This window comes from Tursiops truncatus, chromosome 3 (assembly GCF_011762595.2).
Source record: "Tursiops truncatus isolate mTurTru1 chromosome 3, mTurTru1.mat.Y, whole genome shotgun sequence".
Classification (NCBI taxonomy): Eukaryota; Metazoa; Chordata; class Mammalia; order Artiodactyla; family Delphinidae; genus Tursiops; species Tursiops truncatus.
Genome location: NC_047036.1, coordinates 43,062,892 through 43,084,982, shown reverse-complemented (window position 1 = coordinate 43,084,982; position 22,091 = coordinate 43,062,892). Strand labels below are relative to the sequence as shown.

At 40.3% G+C, this 22,091-nt stretch overlaps 1 protein-coding gene and 1 long non-coding RNA gene across 2 annotated transcripts in view; both read left to right on the top strand.

The window, feature by feature from the left end:
* Positions 1 to 11,722, top strand: part of ANKRD55 (ankyrin repeat domain 55) — a 102,222-nt gene extending 90,500 nt beyond the window's left edge. Inside the window, exons 10-11 of the mRNA XM_019930032.3 lie at positions 7,454 to 7,546; positions 10,014 to 11,722. Of these exons, the coding sequence (XP_019785591.1) occupies positions 7,454 to 7,546; positions 10,014 to 10,135 (215 nt within the window). The 3' untranslated portion in view covers positions 10,136 to 11,722. The remainder of the gene's footprint in view (positions 1 to 7,453; positions 7,547 to 10,013) is intronic.
* Positions 11,723 to 15,098: 3,376 nt separating this feature from the next.
* The window catches only part of LOC109549123 (uncharacterized), a 60,272-nt gene continuing 53,279 nt past the window's right edge, over positions 15,099 to 22,091 (top strand). Inside the window, exons 1-2 of the long non-coding RNA XR_004526127.2 lie at positions 15,099 to 17,544; positions 20,219 to 20,319. This is a non-coding gene — a long non-coding RNA (uncharacterized lncRNA). The remainder of the gene's footprint in view (positions 17,545 to 20,218; positions 20,320 to 22,091) is intronic.

The following is a 22,091-nucleotide window of genomic DNA, read 5'->3' as shown; positions in this document are numbered from 1 at the left end:
TTGTTTGTTTTTAAATCATGTGTTCGATGACCACTCCAGGACTACTGAACCAAGATCTTGGTGAGGCAAAAGGGAAAATGGCAATGCCTTCTATGTATACGTGTAGAAAGAGAACACATTCACACATGTGTGGCTCAGGTCTCCATACACACCAAATGGTCACGTGGCAATTCTCCCTCCTGCCTCTTGCCCCAGCTACCGAGTACCCCTCATCCAAAGCTATGTTATTGATTTTTTGTTTACCTTCCAGAGATATTTTATACATATTTAAATATATATGTATATATACATTTTAAATAAGTGTATCACACTAAAGAATCTATATTTTTATACACATGCAAGCAATATATACATACCTATTTTCCCATTTAACATTTGTGTTAAACAAATGTATCACACTAAAATTTTTATTTCTCTGTTAACGGCCCCCAGGTGATTCTGATGTATACCAGAGACTAAGAACTATCGTTCTAAAGCAGAGGCTGCAAAACAACTTCCAAAATCAGTTCATTACTAATGCAGTAATCAAGTGAATTAATTACTAGTTTTTAAAAATCATGAAGTTTGACATAAAAATTTAAAACTCCAGCTTCTCTTGAGAAGTTGAAAAGTCTGGCAACACTGAACCCAAATTTCACTTGGCAGTAACTGCCTGGATCTGAGTAACCACTATCCCCATCAACATCACTTGGACATCACTGTCCCCAGTTCAACCCAGTCTGCACCACTCTCCTGTATCTGTCTGTGGAGTGTCAGTTGTTCTTTATCAACAAGTTTCTGTTGTTGTTTTGCTTATAGTAGGGTTAAGAGGAAAAATGATATATTGCTTGAACCATGTTTATTTCAGAAGTAGAAAAATGAAAGCCCAAGGGGGCTATGTATATTTTAAGAAGTAGAGGAGCACAGTATATCTTTGGAAATAAGGAATATTCCTTCCCGTTTAATATGCAGTATGAGTCTGGCTCTCCTCACTCATCTTCATGTGCCTGATGCCTGAAACCTGTGAGGTAGAGTATGGCTTCCCTCATACATATTTATATGTTTTTAAGCACAGGATAGATAGGAATAAACACATGAAGGCTATTTCCTGAGAAAAACTTCCCTCAAGATTTTACTTCCTCCACTAAGCACTGAAGCGTGGGTGGTTTTTCCTTGTGTTCTGCAGAAGGGTGAGGAAGAAAAGATATTGATCTGCTATCTTTGACACTTTGGTGGCCTCCAGGGCCTTGACTCAGCCTACTTTCTGGAGTTAGTCCTGTCTTGGCTAATATCTTCTTTTTGAAAATTTTTTGAAATTTGTGAAAGTCTTGTTCTTTTTCTGTTCCCAGGACAGCCTTGGGCTGTCTTTTCTATATCAGTTAGGATTGGGTTCATCTGCCTGTAACAGAAATCCAAAGTAACAGTGGCTTAAACAGCATAGAAGTTTATTGCTCTCATATGAAAGTAGTCGAAGGTGATGGTTCCCAGGTGCTTGGGGAATCCATGATCACCAGAGACCCAGGCTCCTTCCATCTGTATGCTCTACAACTTAACCTATGCCTTTCATCCTTTGCATCATTGCACATTTCATAATGTCTGACAGAGCAGGAGGAAGGAAGGGGGTGGGGCGGAAATGGATGTCCGCCAGCTGAATTAGCTCCCATTAATAAGTTATCTCCCATAAATTCCACAGTCTGCTTCCGTTTCGTTGGCCAGAACTTTAGTCACATGATCATGCCTATCTGCGCAGGAGACTGGGAATCGGATCCTTTTAACTGGGCACATGACCGTCCCTCCAAAATTGGATTTTTGTTTCTAGGAGGAAAAAGAGAATAGATATTGGATAGAGAGCTAGTAGATTCTGTCACATGTGCCATCTAAAACCTTCTATATTATTTAAAATAAAAAGAAATTCAATAAATTGGTTTGAGGATTTGTTTCACTTTTCCAATGAAGTAACTTGAAAAGTCCTATGGGGCAGAAAAGGAGAAGCAGAATTCTCCAAGGGAATGTCAAATAATTAGCCATGCCTGTACCAAAGCATTTATTTTTTCAACCAATTTTTTTTTTTGTAGATGTTGGGGGTAGGAGTTTATTAATTAATTTATTTATTTTTGCTGTGTTGCGTCTTTGTTTCTGTGCGAGGGCTTTCTCTAGTTGTGGCAAGCGGGGGCCACTCTTCATTGCGGTGCGCGGGCCTCTCACTATTGCGGCCTCTCTTATTGCGGAGCACTGGCTTCAGACGCGCAGGCTCAGTAGTTGTGGCTCACGGGCCTAGTTGCTCCGCGGCATGTGGGATCCTCCCAGACCAGGGCTCGAACCCGTGTCCCCTGCATTAGCAGGCAGACTCTCAACCACTGCGCCACCAGGGAAGCCCCAACAACCAATGTTTTTGAATGCTGATAATAACTAGGAGCCATCCTAGGTAACTGAGTCATGACGAGATAAACTCCCAAGAATCTTCAGCCTATAAATGAACTTTAAGGTACATGGATTTGCTAAACTGATTATACAACTCACTTTAAATTGATTTTCTTCTCATGTTTAGATACAAAATCATAAGTTTTAAACGGAAAGGACCTTAGTTCTTTCACTCATTCTTTAAAGGATAATGTCTATTATCCTGATTTATGAAGAGGCAGCACATCCAGTGGTTAAGAAAGGGATTCTTTTTTTTTTTCTTTTTTTTTTTTTGGCTGCACCACACAGCTTATGGGATTTAGTTCCCTGACCAGGAATCAAACATGGGACCATGGCAGTGAAAGAGCCAGCTTCTAACCACTGGACTGCCAGGGAATTGCCCCAAGAGAGGGATTCTAAAGTCACACTATCTGGGTTCAAATTCTGACTCTCATTTACTTGCTGTTACTGAATCTCTCTGAGCCGTTGTTTCTTCATGTCAAAAATGGGAGGAAATACCTAACATGTAGGGCTTTGAGTTGCTGTTAAGATTAAACAAATTGATGCATATAAAATACTTAGAACAATGATTGAGCATAGTACTATACACACATACACATTTGTGGGGTTTTTTTTTTTAGCTATGTGCCAGGCCCTATGCTAAGCGCTATGCCTTAGAGACAAGCTACAGATGACCTTTGTTTAAAAGATGATGACATTTAAGTAAATGTGCTAGTCAGCTGCCTTTTTGCTCTCAGATCTAGGCTCTTCCCTCCAGCTCTACTTTGTATCTCAGGAAACTACACTTCCCAGGCTCCCTTGCAGCTGCTTCCAGGTACTTTTGGCCAAGTACCAAGAGGCGCTGGCAATAGAGTAAGAGCAGGAGAAAGAGGAAAACAAGTGTAGTTCTACACAGTGTCCCTCTGCTTCCTATGGATTCTCCAACAGGGCTTCCAATTCCTCCCACTTCCTCCACAAAGCCCCTCACTCTGTGGTTCTGGCTCCCACTAGCTTCTGAGCCTTGGTGATACCAACTCTTCCCCTTATCACTCCAGCCTAGAAGTGGTTGCATCTTCCTGCTGTGGTTAATCTCTGGATTGTCCTTCTACCCTGTCCTCTGGCTTCTCACCTTTTCTACCAACCAGTATAACCACCTTTCTGTATGAAATTCCCTCTGTTTCAAGGCCTAAAGAAGTCTCTATTTTCCTGAATGAGCCCTGATTGATAAGGCAAGACATGTCATCTCTCTCGGCTACAGTTTTCCTACCCTCTGGATACAGAGTCTGGGACCATTTTGTTTCATGAGGCCCTTTCCAGTTATAATTTACATGGCCTAGAATCTGCTCAGTCTTACAACTAATTGTTCTGAATATGTCACTAAGGACATATTCAGAACTTGAACCCAGACCTCCTAAATAGGAAGTTATCCCATGGCAATGTACATATTTCTCTCTTTAAGTCTCAAAGTCCAGTTTGTTAGTATGCTTACCAAATTACCTACAATGTGATTTTCTTAGAAATTACACTGTACTCCCCAAAATAAAAAGATTTCTCTCTGCCTTATAGATTTTATTTTTGTGAATATTTTTTAACCCAATTTGAGGTGTTGTTTTTAGAACTGCTGAAGCTTCCAGAGTACAGTTGGGAGGGTTCACTTAAGGGCTTCAAGTTGTTAGTCTAGGCAGGTTGAAACTCAGTAGATTTCTACACTGAGCTCCCATACTTGATTTGAAACCTAAAGTAGCAAAGCATTTGGGTACTATAAATCATACCACAGCACCACGGGCTTGAACTTGGATGGCCCCTTTACTTTGGATTTTCTCTTTCCCCACCCTGGGTTTAGTAGAAATAATATGGGCTAGCAGTGATTGCTACCGTTTGAATTCCAGGCAGCTAATGTCCTCTGCTTACATCAGCAGCCCTGAACATTTAGCTCTAATGATTATTGCTTAACATTTATTGAGACCTGTCACTGGGCTAGATGGAGAGAGATGCGGGATGAGGCACTTAACTTAATGAGGGAATTTGGAGCACAGCAGCTTAATTCATTGAGAGCAGCTTTCAGAGAAAATTGAACAGAAAGCTCTGTGGTGTTTGCTACCAGCCTGGTTATTTGCAGGCTATCACAAGGAAGCTAACAAAGTGTTTGCTTCCTTTCTCCCTCAAGAGAGAACTTTCTTCTCCAGAATTTTCTAGAGTATCCCCCCAACAATGCACTGTCCTCCTCAGGTCTGATAGTAGGTAGGTCTGATGCTGTGACCACCTCTGTTTAAACCCATCAGAAGCTTTGCATCTTGACAGGACGAAGGCCAGATTCTTTAGCTGGCAAACAAAGTCCTCCCAACATGGCCTGGCCTCACTTCCCATTCTCAACTTCTGCACCTCCCGTCTCAAATCCTTTCCTCCCACCCCCCATCCCCTTGAACAGTTCCATGAATATCTCTCAGTTCCTATACAACTACATACCTTTTTACTCTATGACATCTTTGCCCATGTTATTTTTATCCACTGTGTGCTTGACAGATTCCTACAATCTTTTAAGAACCAGTCTAAAACTTGCCTCCTATGTAGAAGTTACCCTGACTGCTGTAGGAGGTGTGACCCATTTTTACTATCCATCATAAAGGAATATCTCTGCCTTATTAAGCCTCCTCTGGGGCAGTGAACCACATACTTCCCCTTCAACAGCACTGCTGGAGAGGAATTTTTATCCCCATTTTAGAGATGAAGAAATCGAGGAGTAGAGTGGTTAGCCCACCGGCCTAAGGTCACAGAGCTTGCTAGGAAGTAGCAGAGCAGATGGTCAAGCGAGGTCTATGGAATTCAAGACACACTGACCTCTGATACCCTCACAGCACTACTCATGGCCTTCGAAAGTACAACTTTACCTGTCTCTCTTCCCATCAGCCCCTCCTGAGCACCTTGCCTTCTGTTTGTACTCTAGGCTCTGGAATACAGTGAGTTTGCCATAGATGAGTGCTGAATTATTACTAATCTTCATTCACTTCTGTTTCCTCATTTAATGATGAAAACGTTTCCTGCCTTTTTATTCTAAGACAGTGGTCCTCAACCCTGTCCCCACAGGCTGGACACTCCCTGAAGGTGCCTACAGCACAGATAAGAGAACTTTGGACTATGCACATTCTGCCTTGTCCTTCAAAACTGAGCAAAATGCCAGTGTGGAAAACAGTTTAACTCTCCTCCCACCTCCTCCCAAATCACTGCTGAAGTCCTTCTCTGCCACTTCTCCCATCCTATCAATATTGCTTTGGCCCCTAAGGAGGCAGGATAGTGTGGATTTTAGGTCCAGAGCCTGGCTGACACTTCCCATCATGTGATCTTGCAGACAATTTAGAACTTCTCTAAGCCACAGTGTCCTCATTTGTATAATGGGGATGATAATAGTCTCTATCTCACAAGGGAAGGTGATTGTTAGGATTAAATGAGACTATGCCTACAGCAGTTAGTCTAGCCCTTGACAATAGTAAGTGCTCAATATGCATTATCCATAATTATCATTATCTCATTTTTGGTTTTGCAAATTTCTGCTCAAGTGTTCATGGATGAATAATCAGGTATGAGCTGATATGGGTTTTATTGTAATTCTACTTAGGAATGTTTTCTTTTAAATAATGGCTTGTGAGGTTATTTAACCTTCAGAGTTCAAAGGAATAAAAATATAATGGCAAAATGTCCACCAAGGAGACTAGAAATTTTGCTTACTATTCATCAAATGACATCAAATGACACTGCTCAGATGACTGCCCCTGCAAATCTACCACTGGACTCACCGAAGCAGATGGGAGGTGGATCATGGCTAATGCTTTTTTTCCCCTGTTCTAAGGACTGCTTTACCCAAACGGAAGACTTAAACCCTATGAGTGTTGCTGTAGTGATTCTGGTTCCTACTAGACTACTAAACAAAAAGATCAAATGAATACGTGCCCCACTGTCCAGGAGATCATGTTAAACATGCCACAGAATAACACTGTAATAATTGCTAATGTTTATTGTTTACTCTATAAGCTAAATGCTTTACCTTTGTTCTCCTAATCTTTATGACAACTGAAAAAGACAGATAAAATTATTTTCAGCATTTTACATGTGAGGAAATTAAGATTTAGAGACAGAACATCACTTGCCCAAGTTGGGAATTAAGCCTAATCCTGTCTGACCCCAGAGCCCAAACTCCTATTTATTATACCATTTGGTCAGCTTGTTAAATGGACTTAACTTTTGTGTAGTCCCTTCTATTTTCAGGTGTTTGGAACATCCATCTCTTGTAATCAGTCATGTGCTAATAAATGTTTAATAGGTGGCTCTTCAGAGAAAAATCAGTACTTGCTAATTTCCCTGATGTAAATTTTCCCACCATGGCTGATGTCAAGCCACCAAGTATGATGTAAACCAGCTCACAAAATTCCTGAAAATTTAAGAGCTGTTATGCATAGCTCCAGCATAACTCTACTGGTCATCTAAATTAGATCATCCAGATCTCCCAAGTGCTTTCACTCAGCTCCCATCTTCTAGATCAGTGTGTTTCAATCCTGGATTCACAACAGAATCACCTGGGAGCTGACAAAACTCTGGCATCCTATCCCAGCCCCAGAGATACTCATTTATTTGGTGTGGTGTTTAGCCAGAGTAGCATCTTTTTTTAACTCCTCAGATAATTTCTCTGTGCAGCCAGGAGTAAGAAACACAGCTCTAGAAGAATATATCCTACTCATCACCCACTCATTCAACCCAGATTGACCAATATGTGACACACTAATACCCTATGTTATTTTTCAAACTTTTAAGTTTTGTAGAGTGCATGGCCAACTGTGCTTGTTTATAAAATTGTATTTAAATAGTTTACTCCAGAAATGATTTCTGATACCTTTTCCTTTCATTTAAACAGTGACTGGCATGTGATAGAAACTGAATATGGTAGAGCTATTAGTATTTTGTTGTTGTTAACATCATAAATTTCATGATCTATAACAACCTTTATGATTCTTTTACCCACTGGATTTTATAATTTGCCCTTGGTTGAGTCTCATATGATTGATGCAAATATGTTTGTCCCCAGGACAAAATTTTCAGCATCTCTCCCCAAACAGACCTAAAATCTGGGATCTTCCTTTCACCCGGAACAACCTGGCTCCCCTACCAGACCAAAAATGTAAGTATTTTGAATTTTCCTCGGCTTCCTTTGCAAAGGTTAACACTGTTAACACGTCTAGACAGGGCTAAATGTTATTTTGGTTTACTTTCATTTTTTTCAAGAGAACATCAGGCGCCCAACCCTGTACATTACAGGAAAATAAAATAGAGACAGTCTTCAAAGCTTCATCCAACATGGTAATGCTTGTTTAAAAATAAACTCCCTCCCTTGAGGAATTTTTGTGTTTGGACTATAAAAACAATAACAGACGTTTATTTTGCTATGTACTATTTAATGTCTTTAATGCTTTAAAAATTCTTCTCTTAAGACTGGCTTCCTGACATTTACCTGTCAGGAAAAATTTAAAAATTAAATTTAAAAATTTTAAAAATTCTTCTCTTAAGACTGGCTTTAAAAATTCTTTTAAAAGTCTTCTCTTTAAAAATTCTTCTCTGGCTTCCTGACATTGTTTTCCTTACTATGTTGGACAGATAGAAATGTGTCTTACCTCTGCACTCACAGGCTAATGCATTCCTAAGCAGAAAGGAATAATCAAGTAGATGCTGTTCATCAGTTTTACTGTTAGCGTTATTTTATGCAAAACTTCTCACAATATAAACTGTTAATATATTCTATTCACCAAGTGATCAAGTTTGCCTGTGCCTAAGTATTATCTGGGGTCCTTGTTATAAAGGGGATTCCTGAGCCCCATGCCTAGAAATTTGGAGATTGTAAATCCTTATATCTGTACTCTGAGGCAGTAGAGATGAGAAAACTGAGTTCAGAGAGGTCACATAACTTGCCCGTTATTTAGGTAGTAAGTAGCAGAGCCAGAAGCAGAATTACAGGATACCGAGTCAGCTGTCACATGAAACAGGTGATACTTATTGGATTTTTTTTTTTTTGGCTGTGTTGGGTCTTCGTTGCTGCGCTCGGGCTTTTTCTCTGGTTGCAGCGAGCCGGGGCTACTCTTCATTGTGGTGCACGGGCTTCTCATTGCAGTGGCTTCTCTTGTTGCGGAGCATGGGCTCTAGGCATGTGGGCTTCACTAGTTGTGGCACGTGAGCTCAGTAGTTGTGGCTCGCGGGCTCTAGAGCGCAGGCTCAGCAGCTGTGGTGCACGGGCCCAGTTGCTCCGCAGCATGTGGGATCCTCCCAGACCAAGGCTCGAACCCATGTCCCCTGCATTGGCAGACGGACTCTCAACCACTGCACCACCAGGAAAGCCCCTACTCACTGGATTTTAATTTCCTTCCTTCCTGTTCTTCCTATCCCAACCCAGTCTTTTATAACATGTACTCAAGCACTTGTGTGCACATACACACACACACTCACTCTCTCTCTCTCTCTCTCTCTCTCTCTCTCTCTCTCTCTCTCCCCACATCTTCTTAATTGCAGAGGTTAGATGATTTAGAAGCTGCCCTATTTAAGACAAGTTCCTTAACCTTTCTGTACTTCAGTTTCTTCACTTAGCTTATAAGAGTAGTTCAAGACTGTTGAGAGGATTAAATGAGATAATGTACATAAAACCCTTTGCAGCTGTTTGCACAGAGTAAATATCCAATATATTTTTTATGCCCCAGGCTACAGTTCAGATGGGACAAAGCAAGAGTTCTAGAACCCTTTAGGTACAACCCTGTCTTCTTTCAGATAAGGGAAGGGAGAGGTAGAGATTTGTCCAAGGTCACACACAGAGTTAGTAGCACAGACCAAGATCTCTGCCTGGACAGATTATTTCCTTTGCCCTTCCTAATTTGTCTAAAGGGAGAGTTTTGGATGGTGTGAATTCAATCATTGAATGAAATTCAAGTCTGACCTTGTCTTTAAGCGGAAATGTAGTCACAAAGACATCTGATTGTCTTCGTAGTCACAAAAACCTCTAACACTCATCTAAGTGTAGTCACAAAGACATCTAACACTCAGCCTTGAATCCTGGTGTGGCTTGGGGAAGCCAAAGTAATGGGATTTTCTTTGGCAGAACCCAGGGGCTTTGCTTTTCACAATTAAATTTAAGGAGACGGGAAGATAAAGATCTTTGATCAACTGTAGTTCTATGAAAACGAAGTGGAAAGGTACAGTGCTTTTCCTAAAAGAAACCTGAGAACCTCTTGACTTTTGCATAAAAGCACAGTACAGACGTCTTGGGGCTTATTTAGAGCCTTGTGCTGACCTGGCCATCAAGGGCTACACCACCCTAGGAAAAGAAGGCTCTGCTAGGCCCGAACAGCCTGATCATGTTTTGATCAAACTTGGCCCCACCTTGTATCTGTGCATATTTGGTATCCTTGACTACATGTGGTAAGCCTGAATATGAATAGATAGATAGATAGATATGGCTTTCTCCTGCAGTTTAGCGCTCCCCAAGAAAAGCTTCTTAGAAGGGCCTCCATTCCTTCAGAAATAACACAGTTCTACTGCCATCATTCCTTGTGAGTCTCTGAGAGATGCAAACCTTGAAAGTTTTTCATTCTATTCTTTCCTCCCAGTTCTATCTGGAGAACCTCTATGGACAAACCGAGTGCTTCCTGCTATTCCAAGCCAGCGGGGACACAGCCCACCAGCTGAAGAGAGTGAAAACTCTGCCAGTTCCACCAATGATGAAAATTAATCAGTGACTGTGGGTCACTGATTGTAAAAATATAGATTATATATATTTTCAACTGTCAAAGGATAAGATCACTTTGTAAGAACAAAGACTAATTTAGTAAATTGCATTCTATAAGCCATTCATGGTTTTACAACTCAAAATTCTTTGTTCCAAATAAGCACTTAGAATCTTTGTGCATATATTGTGAGTTTCCATGACCTCTACATGCCAAAATAAAAAGTCACAACATGTTATCATCAGGGAAACTTAGCTGTGTTTGGTGGCATGTTTGCTGGTTTTTTTGAATGATTTTATGTTTTTAAAAAATGTATGCTTTGCTGAATAAAAAAGAAAGCACATTCCATACATGTTTTTTACATTTATTGCAATTCTACTTTGGACTAACAAAACTTAATTAAAATTAAATTAGTAAATTTCTTTAATCAGTCAGTGTTTATGGCTTTTAAGTGTATAATCATCTGCAAAGTATTTTCTAACATTGTTAACTCCTGGCTAGAGCCCAAATCACTTAACAATGTTTATGTATCTTCTTTGTTATTTGATTATTTCCACCTATTGTCACTTTCAGATATGATTGATTGTTCTGATACTGAGAAGATCATGTGAGTTGGAAAGGTCTACATCCTGCCCTAACAGAATGAAATAGACATTCCTCATACATTCCTCAGATACTCTACATATTTAATCATTCTTTTTTCTGTTTCAAAATAAAGGTCTCTGCCTACTCAAGACATTCCCATACTTATGACATAGCAAACTTTGAAAGACTACTACTAACTGCAGATCTCCCTACTAAGATGTTTGTGTATTGTTTGGATTGAAAGTTCAAGGTTTAGCCATATAAGATCATAGTCACTCCATGTTATTTCCAAGCCTGCATGTTATTCAGCAAATATCTCAAGTATAACATTACCATTTTATGTTAGTATTATTTATTTAGGGAGGTCAGACTGTGCCATTAACTAAATAGAGCTCCTCTGAGGTCAAATCACAGTTATTTGGCTTTGCACTTCTAGAAATGTGTACAATACCTAGAACATGCTTAGCCACTCATTCAGCTAATTTTTTTTTTTAGGAAAGAAGGAAGGGAAAGAAGTAGGGAGATAGGGAGTTGGCAAGGTAGAGAGATGTAAGAAGTGATAATAGAAGAAGTTAGTAGTCCACAGTCTCATTTTGCTAATGATAGTTATCTGAATCGGGGATTATAAAAGGGAAAGCCTATGGATCAACCTCCCAAGCTAGACAGTAGCTAGAGGCAGAGCAAATCCTGGTGCAAATGGAAGAGCTCTCAGGACATAGATTCTGAAGGGTTTCTTTTCTTTTTTCTTTCTTTCTTTCTTCCTTTTTTTTTTTTTTTTTTGTGGGCTATTTTTATCTTTGAAGAATCATTCTTTGTAAGTATCAGTTAGGCTGTTCAGCTGTGTCACCTAGCTACTTCTGAATCCATGTCCATCCACAAGTAGATACCTGGCCCTACACTACCTAGACTAGCTGGGATAGCGTAGCCTCTGCTTTAGTAATAAACCCCAAAATCTCATTGGCTAACACAATTTTTTTTCTCATTCACGATACATGTCCCATTTCCAACTGTCAGAGTTGGCTGATGTAGATTCCATTCCAACTTGTACTTCCTTCATCACCAAAATAGAGAAAATCAGAGGTGAGTCTCATTACTTCCTCTCACATTTTATTTGCCAAATTAAGTCATATGGGCATGGCTAACTTCAAAGGGGATAGAGAAATGCAGTCCTTCCGTTTGTGTCAGGAAAGGGGAGAATTAGAATATTTATGAATTATTCAAAAGATTACCACACTAACAAAAGCTCAGGCCCTAAGAGATCACCAAGTGTATAGCTAAGAGGTCAAAGCAATAAATCAAAACAAAACGAAACACCCCTGTATAAAACCCACTATTCCCCCAACACTTGCAGTTATATATACGCACACAGAATCTTCTAATGTTGGGCCTTTCCATCCAAGTTGATATAACAATCTTTGCTTAGCTATGAAAAAGTAATGTACTGCCCACTACCACCTCTTTAAATAGAGCAGCTATCCTTTTGTCTCCAGGTAAAGTTGCTTGTTTGGGGTAGAGTCTTCCTCGGCCAATATTTTACTAACCAAATCAGAGGTATTCACCAAGTTGTGCCCAACTTTAAAAAATTATCAAGCAACTTTTTCTTCTAAAATGATTTTTTGTTGTTGTTCTTTTACCACTTATATTTCCCTTCATTGCTAAGGATCATAACTTTGCATACATTATTTCATTTGGATCTTTACATCAACCTATATCCCCCAAGTACAGACAAGGAACCAACGCAGAGAGTAATAAGTAATTTGCCCAATGCAACACAGCTAATGCAGGCATACCTTGGTGATATTGCAGATCCAGCTCCAGACCACCACAATAAAGTGAATATTGCTCTCATTTTTCCTAGTCTGTGGACCACTAGCAGTTGCAAGGTGATTTACCATTCACTGTTAATAAAATTTTTGCTAGGGTTTTATTAACAAGACATTTCCTGTTTTTTACATATTAATGTGATAGCTACCTTTGTCCTTCTGGTGACAGCTATGCCAGACGAACATGCTGACTGGAAACTCTTCGGCTTTTGATACAATTTATTCATCGACTTCCCAGATTTGGCCTCTGGAGATGTCCTGGAACTCATTCAGCTGCCCGAAAGACCAAGGTTGGACTAAAATGGAGGTCAGAATGGGAAGGTATTCACTTTGAAGAACAGTAGTTTTGATAACGACCTACAGTTTGTTGACAGTCTTCATCTACCGGTATTAGTATTTCTATCTCAATGTCTGGGAAATATGTGGTTCTGATAGAATTTCCTGATTTTAAAATATCATTTTCCCCTGAAAGCAATAAGAATGTCTAGCTACTGCATGTGAGAGCTGCTATCATGTTCCTTTAATTTAGTTTTTGACTTGAGTGTTGTATTTCATGCTAAGGTTAAATATGTTCCTTCTTAATTACCCCATTTAAGCCCATGGTGGATTCCAAAGGGTTGTTTTCAAAAGACCACTTTTAAAATGCCAGGATACACTTGCTTAGAGACATGCCTCAGTACACTCAAAGAGTAGGGGCAAAATCAAAATCAATGGTTATGTTTGTCTTTCTGGGAGGCACTATATTTCTAATCAGTCACTTGGCATGGGTTTCTAAAATCATATTGTATGTCAAGCTGTGACCTAGTAGAGTTGGAAGGGATAATAAGCTGGACTCACAGGAGTCTATTTATATCGGCTTAATTCTAGGAAGATGAGAGCCTTAGAGTTAAGTGTTTACCGGAAGAAACTACTGAAGGGAACTAAGGAAAATGAGGGGAAAAAACTGTACCTTCCAAAAACTCTGGTTTAGCACAGATTACTGGGTTGGTGGGCTCTTCCTACAAATATTAACTGTAGCTCCACTTTGCCTGGATGGCAGATAGTCTGAATAAATAAATCCAGAAAAGAGGCTATGCCAAAGGTATACCACACCTATGAAATTTCTGGAGCAGGAATACAGTTGTTGGGGAATTATGTATGTGGACCATGGGACTGGAGAGACTTCATTACTAAGCCCTGCTCTGCCATTTGTATTGTATTGAACCAAACACTAACTGTATTTGAAAGTATAACTTATTCAAGCTGCTGAGCTAGATGACAAGAGCAGTTTCTGAAAGTATGTAAGAAAAGAACAATAAACAGAGGGTGAAGCCAATCAACATTATAGTTTACAGCTAGAAGGAAGCTATGAGAGGAGTTTTTGCAGATCTATATGATGAAACCAAGCAAGCCTTTGAATTCAAGAAAAGCTGAAAATCAAGGCACCGTTCTCGCATGTCTAAGTAGTTTACTCTAAGATATCTATCCCATGTTCTCCGAACAAATGACTTGGGGCAAGGGGGAAGTGGGGGGCAAGGGGCAGGTAATACAAAGAAAAAATGAATTGAAAACATTTAGGGTCTTTTCCCTCCCTTGAATCTCTAGTCCCTGAGAGCTAGCCCATTAAATCTCCATCATAGGGAGTTTAGCAATCACCGTCTTCCCTTTGCCACATCCTGTCTTCACCTATGGATGAAGATGCAAGCTTCCATAAAGCCCTTTGTATGATTCTAACAAAGGCTTATAAAATGAATAAGATTTTGCTTTCATGGATGTGCTGGAGCTAGGTCTTACCTGCTTGCAAGATTTGATTATTGAATCTAATATTCAGGAGTTTTGTGAACATTGGTGGCTTGGCACTGGCCATGGTGGGAACATTTACACCATGAAAATTGGCAAACACTACAAATCAGTGCTTGCTTTTATTTGAGATCTAGTTTACCAGCACACCAATAGGTGTAACATTTGGGAGGAAAGCTTTCAGGATTAAGAGCACTTAAAAAAATTGTTTTCTGCAAAATGCTTTCTTGTTTCTGTTTGGTTCACGACTTGGGAGAGAGCTTCAGCATGGTTTAAAAGCTGCCTACTGACTGCAGGGAAAGGCTCAGGCAGAAGCTTTGACACCAGAGGAATGACAAAGGGGCCTCTCCAGAAGAAGGCCACTGGGCTCCAGAGGCTCCTAGTTGTATTTGAAGGTGAGCCTTTCCAAGAGACACTCATCCAGCCCAACCTGGGGGCTGGCCAGCCTGTGAGGTTAGTCAGGTGGTTGCCCACCTTCTTGATGAGTTTCCCCTCCTCATCTAGGAATCGGCTCTCCAGGGAGTCAGAGAGATGGGAGCAGATCCAAAAGGGCCTGGTTCATGTTCTTCTCCAGGACCATGGCAGCTTCCATGGCATCTAGGGTTTTACTCATCTGGGGATGGCTTCTGCACCTCCTGGAAGAGGGTGCGGCTGTGGTGTTGGTTTTGCATCCTCAGGAGACACTTGGAGGCCTCAGCTTTTCCTCAGCCAACTCACAGAAGAAGTGGTCTCGAGAGCCACATAATTGCGGTCAAAATAGATGCCCAGAGAGAGGTAAGTGTAGGAGACCTGCAGATGCAGGTTGACCAGGCCATTGACGGCAGCCTCCAGCTCGGTGGAATAATTCTCACACATCTGAGAACTCATGGTTGATTCACATGCAATAAGAAACTAAGCTCAAAAAACAGCATTGGTTGACCTTGGAGGCAGAGGATGGCTGGCCGGGAAGATGGTTCAGAAGGTTGTGACTGGAAAAGAGGTTGGAGGGTGGTCAGAGGCTGGAACAAGGCACATCCCAAACACTGCTGAAGCAGGAGGCAGGCCGCAGGGCTGCATGGTGCACTGCAGTAATATTTTTAAAAGATACCCCTTTGCTAACACTGATTCTGAGGAACAGAACTCATGCCTGTCTCAAGAGTAACCATGACTTGCCTAGGTTTTACTATACTAAATTGTAACCTTTCATGAGATATAATTTAATCCAAGGGTTAATGAAACCAGGTCATATATGCATGCATGACTCAACACTGCAATCAGAATGGGATTCCCCTCAGAGTTCACCTTGAGCCAAATCACACCCGAATGTGTACTCTTGGATGAATGCTGTTTCTCCCTGTTGCCTTGTGAGCCTAATTAACAGTTCACAGCTCAATTCGATCAGTTTTTCTGTTCAGATGGCCCAGTCATTTTTTTTTTTTTTTTTTTTTTGCGGTACGCGGGCCTCTCACTGCTGCGGCCTATCCCGTTGCAGAGCACAGGCTCCAGACGCGCAGGCTCAGCAGCCATGGCTCACGGGCCCAGCCGCTCCTCGGCATGTGGGATCCTCCCGGACCGGGGCACAAACCTGCATCCCCTGCATCGGCAGGCGGACTCTCAACCACTGTGCCACCAGGGAAGCCCAGGCCCAGTCTTAATGTAGGCAGCACTCTCTGTGACTTCACGTCTGATCTTGTTACCACCCCACACCCTGTAACACTCAGGAAATGCATGTGTCCTCCTTAACTGCCCTCCTAGCTAAGCAATAAACATGAACCCATGGTAAGGGATGAAAGGCAGAAAACGGGTGTGACAGTGCCATTCCTTAGGCCAACTCTCCCAGAGTCAAGGGGATAAACAAGCCTTTATTTATTCACGAGCCAGGCAAAGTATGTATCTTTTGTGCAGGAATGGATAGATATGGGTTTGAATTACTCGGCTAGTTGCATAACCAATCCCTATTGGTTGGTAAGGAGAAAGGTTGCTTTAAACCACATGACCCAAGAACTCAGACGTCACTCAGATAGGCAGGAAGGCCCCTTAAGTATCCAGTTCTAATGTTGAGATCTGGAAACTATCTCCTTTTCTGGCATCTTCTCTCCATCCTTGCCTTAGCTTGTTGTGGATCAGCAGTCATTCATTCTTTCAACAAACATTCATTGATGCTTATACTGGGGTAGATGTTGCAGGAAAAAAGAACATATAAAGGATATAACAGGTTTATATGAGGTTAAGTGATAAGGATTTTCCTATATTTCTTAGAGAAAAAAAGTCATTATTTAAGCTATATACTGTCTCTTTTGGCTCTTTATCTTTTTGTGATTTAAAGCCAGTAAATTATCTTTTAATAAAACAAAATATTAAGTCTCAAAATTATTTCTCTACTTTTATTCCTCCACTCTAAGTTGTAGTCCCAGAGTCACTCTCTCAGAGCCTAAAAGTAGATAAATAAAAAGACTCTAGACATGAACAAATTGGAAAAAAAAATTGAAATGATAATCCAGAGTATCAACATTGTACCTCTTCAAGATCCTGACACTCAAAACCAGAGTCTTTTTGTAGGTAGTACAGGTCAGAGTAGGAGGAAATCTGCACTGGTTCTTATAAAATGGTAACCTTACTGGTTAGGCAAAAAGGAAATCTTAACATATTTGACAAACCTGCCCCGGTATCAAAAGTGTTAGCATCGCTAACTTTTTCTTTCTCAAAATGATACTTCATGCTAATTTGACCTCATTTCTTCATCAGTAGACCTATTCAGGAAAGGAGAGCCAACTTCTGAGACTCTGTAGGAAGTGGAGAAAAGGATGGGGGTGGGGCGTGATGAAGCTGATCCGTTCACCAGCCAGTCCCACAGCCAGTCAGGAGTGAAGATTACAGTTTCTCAGGGTGGAGGGGCAGGAGGAACATGATCCAGCAATTTACCTTTATGGGAATGACACTAGCAGAAAGTGAGAGGCATTGATGGTACTCCTAAGGCACAGCATTTTAATGAATTATCCATTACTTTCTCTCTCCTCACTCATACCTTTTAACACAACTGCTCACAAGAAGCAAAACAAACTGATTTCTGTGTTCTCATTTCTCTTAACCATTTTCCCATCCTGTGGCTGTGCTCTTGAACTCTGGAAGGGGGAGAAGGAAGGAAAGAGACCTGGATCTTTCAACTTTCAAAGCAGTTCCCAGTAATAGAGAATTGGCTACGTGTAGCCCAGACCGAAATATGTGCACACACAGACATGGAGCATCAGGTAAAAATAATCCACCTCTTGCTATGTTTTCAGTGAAAGGCTGGTTCTTATAAGAAACTTAAAACATAAAGAAGCTTCTCAAGTGTGTTTTATCTTTAACATTTGAAAGTTAACTTTACAAACCATAATAATTTAATGGAATGTAATGTTTGGCTCTGATTTTTTGTTGTTGTTGCTTTAAAATTTCACCAACGTGTGGGGAGATAGGGATTGACATATACACACTAGTATATATATAAAATAGATAACTAATAAGAACCTACTGTATAGCACAGGGAACTCTACTCAATACTCTGTAATGACCTATATGCGAATAGAATCTAAAGAAGAACAGATATATGTATATGTATAACTGATTCACTTTGCTGTACAGCAGAAACTAACACAACATTGTAAATCAACTGTAGTCCGATAAAAATTAATCTAAAAAAAAGCAGGAAGGTGGCGAGCATCAAGATATTTCAAAGAAAAACAAAATGCAACTAATAGGATTGATGTGTTTGATTTATATCAAGAGGACATTTATAATTGTAGAGGAGATTTGGGGGACTTAATCTGTGATAGGTACATGGAAGACAAAGCAACTAAGAAAATGGGACAAGAATTAACTCCAAGAAGGGGTGCGGTGTTGTTAGAAGAAGTAGAATGTGATCATGGTCTATGCCTGACTTTGTGAATAATATTTATATTATTATAATGTAACAGTAGGGTGGGAGGGAGGGAGACGCAAGAGGGAAGAGATATGGGAACATATGTATATGTATAACTGATTCACTTTGTTATAAAGCAGAAACTAACACACCATTGTAAAGTAATTATACCCCAATAAAGATGTTAAAAAAAAAAAATAATAATAATAATAATTTTATGTTGATTGCGTGTTGAAATGATATATTTTGGATATATTGGGTTAAATAAAATATACTATTAAAATTAAAAAAAAAAAAAATAATGTAACAGTAAATATTTTAACCAACTATTGTTTAATTACCATAAGGTGAGGATAGGAAACTATTGTGCAGAAAAGAGATAAATCCTCATCTTTCAGACTCGGAAGTCAATAGATAAGGTCTAAAATTGAAAATATCAAGAAATAGCAATGTGAGGTTTACATTTAGAAATACCATTAAATATTCATTAAATAGTAATGAAACCGTACAACTCAGGTTGGGACTTGAACGCATGGTCTTTTCATTGAGATCACACACCTGGTCTCAGGACTTAATGAAGCTCAGGTTCTTAATGTCTCGTTACAGAAAGAATTCAGTGAGAGACAAAGTGATAGGTAAGAAATGGATTTATTTAGAGAGGAACACACTCCACAGACACAATGTGGGCCATCTCAGAAGGCGAGAGGCCCTGAAATATGGGGTGGTTAGTTTTTATGAGCTGGGTAATTTCATAGGCTAACCAGTGGGGGCATTATTCCAACTATTTTGGGGAAGGGGTGGGGATTTCCAGGAATTCGGCCACTGCCCATTTTTTGACCTTTTATGGTTGGCCTCAGAACTGTCATGGCGCTGGTGGGGGTGTCATTTATCATGCTAATGTGTTACAATGAGCATAAAATGAGGCTCAAGGTCCACTGGAAGTGGAACCTTCCGCAATCTTGGACCTAGTTGGTTCTAATCAGTTTTTGTCATGTCCTATGGCTATGTCATTCTTTTAAAGGTTGTGCCCTGCCCCCTTCCCTCCGGTTTCAGTAACAGCAAAACCTAAAATAATTGAAAGTGGCTGCCTTTGGGGTGTGAGAATTCAGTGTGTGTGTGTAAGAGTGTGACATTGGGCTTCATTTGAAGCTTTGAGGTATTATATGAAATTTTAAGTTATGTACATGATTAAAACTTTTTCGTATGTTAAGTTCTTCTAAAAGATCTTTTACAAGCTCTGAGGATGGGGAAGCCTAGATTTGGATACAGTCCCACACTTAACCAGCTGTGTGAGTGGGGATGGTTGTTACTTAATCTCACTGCTCTGCTTTCTTCTTGGGCGGAGATAAAAATAGTAGCTACCTCAGGGCATTGTTATGTATGAGATAAAATTAGTTAATGCATGTAAAGCACTTAACAGTGCATGGAACAAAGAAAACAACTAATAAATGCTGGATACTACTATCTTATTCCAGCTGTAGTGCCTTGGGTTCCACTTAGTAAACCTTTATATTGTATTTCATACAGGTTGGGCAAATTAGCCATCATTATTTTTCTATTTTTTTGTGTGTGCTAAATTTCATGAGTTTTTTCCTTCTAAATAATTTAAGAATCATTTTATCTTCCCCACAAGAAAAAAAAATTTTCACCAATGTGCACATATGAGTAATTGCCTTTTTTAAATTAAACTAAATCTGAAGAATGTGTCTTCTTGACAATTTTTAAAAGAAAATGAATAATATGATGAAGAAGACTGGCCATTTGGACCTAAGACATATGCTTTTATAAAATATGCTAGTCCTTCCAACATTGCTAGTGTCCTTTTTGGTGCAAAGAAAAATACTTATTAATAATGACTTTACTCTTTTAATTAAAAATCCATAAAAAGTAGTGGTAGAAAAAAAAAGTAGTCTTTAATAAATAAATGTTCCCTTGTTCTCATTTACCATTTACCCATTCCTTTCTGCTGCTAACACTTAGTTAAGCAAAAAAGTTGTGAACACCCATTATGTGCACTGTTCCAGGTGAGGGAGCTACAGCTACAAGTAAAACAGAACGCCTACTCTCATAAAGTTCATTGTCTATGAAGATACCAACCAAAATTCTCCAGATTGCTTTCATGCAGGTAAAGCAATTACAAAATCTGTTAATTATCTCAGGTTCTATTTTCTGACTTTGTCCTATCAGTATCCCAGCAACTCCATAAAATCTGATTCCCAATTACTGGCATGGCTGCTACTAATAGCCCAGATTTTGCTGGGTTTCATTTCCTATGAGAATTGATACAATAAAAGCAGGGGGAATAGAAAACCAGAGGGGACCACTCCACTTAATTTAGAGCCATTCTTTAAATGAGCAATAAAGACAAGGTTTCATTAGGAGGAACTTTTCAGGAGGTGTTTGATGGCAGGCAGGGGACTGGAGGCCAGAGTGGGGCATAAATAAAGAAGACTTTTACAGCTTGAGGGTACATGATGGAGGAGAAAGAAATAAAAATCAGGAACAGAAATAGCCACCCAAACTTGCAGCAAAGAAGAGAACAAAAACGAAAAGGAGAAGCAGTTGGAGGTCAGTAGAGGACCTTGAACGTGTTAGAAAATGACATTTGTAGTTGAAGTCACAGTAAGAGAAAGGAGAAACACTACAGCTGATGTCCTCTTGCATCCTCTTATCAGGCCTGGTCTAAGTGCTTCCTGTTCATGATGAACATTGAATATTCCTCAGGCATTTACCATGTGCAGCCACTGTTCTAAGTTCAGTATGTACTTACAGGAGTCATCTCGTTTAACCCTCACCACAGCCCTAAAAGGTGAATACCATTATGATGCCCATTTGACAAAGAAGGTCACACAGCTACAAGTGGCAGGGCCAGAATTCCAGTGCAGACAGTCTGGCTAGACTCTAGAACCCGGGGTCACAGTCCCAACACGCACTGCTTTCTGCAGGAGGATCGGTGGGCTGCTGCTGAGACTGCCGTGCGCACCAGGACCATAGCCTCCTCTTCTTCCTGGGCACGTGCCGGACGACCTCTCCCAGCCCCTTGCAGTGGGGCGAGGCCGGGGCTGATCCTGAGCATGAGTGGCTGTGATGTGCCGACTTCCCTAAAACCTCTCATAGGGTCACTCACGCTGGCTCTATTCCCTCGCCCGGAGAAAGATGCAGAAGACCCAGTGGAGAGCTCTGAGGCCCAGAAGATGGTGGAACCACTTGCTGGAAGTGATCTGACTCCAATTGCCAAAGACCCAATTGCACTTTAATGTTTTCAAGAAATAACCTTTCTAGTCTCAAATTACTGAGATTTAGGAGTTGTTTTAACAGTAGTTATTACCTACCCTGATTAATACAATACAATGGCCCAGGTCAGTAGTGATTCTATTAAAAGGTGATTTTATTAGTTTCCTTTAAAGCAAACAGGTAGTCATAAGAGAAAAAAATAGGAGATAATTAAAATACCAATGAGAATAAACTGATGGGCAGTCATTCAATTAATTCAGTCATTTTATTGTATCACGTTCTAAGGGCAGGAAGCTTTTTGCTGTTAAGATCTCCTCTTTTTTCTGGAAAAGTTCCTCATCCTCTATAACTATAAAGGAAAACGTCAGCAAAACCACAGAGTGGTTCTTGGCTTTGCTCACAGAGCTAAAGCTTCTTCAGAATTCTTGGTGACCAGCAACCTAAGCAGTGGGAACCTGTGTGCTCTTGCAGGCCAGGGAGGCTTACTAGCCCAGAGCTGGGACAAGCTGAGTCTCCTACTAGAGTCAACCTGAAACTGTGCTGGGGGATCCCCGAAGCTGAAACAGAGATCTTTGTGTTCAAGCCTGCTTCTCCTTCAATCCCCAGGCCATTGAGATGCTGAACTCCTGGGTTCTATCAATGCATATCGCCCAAGAGATTTCT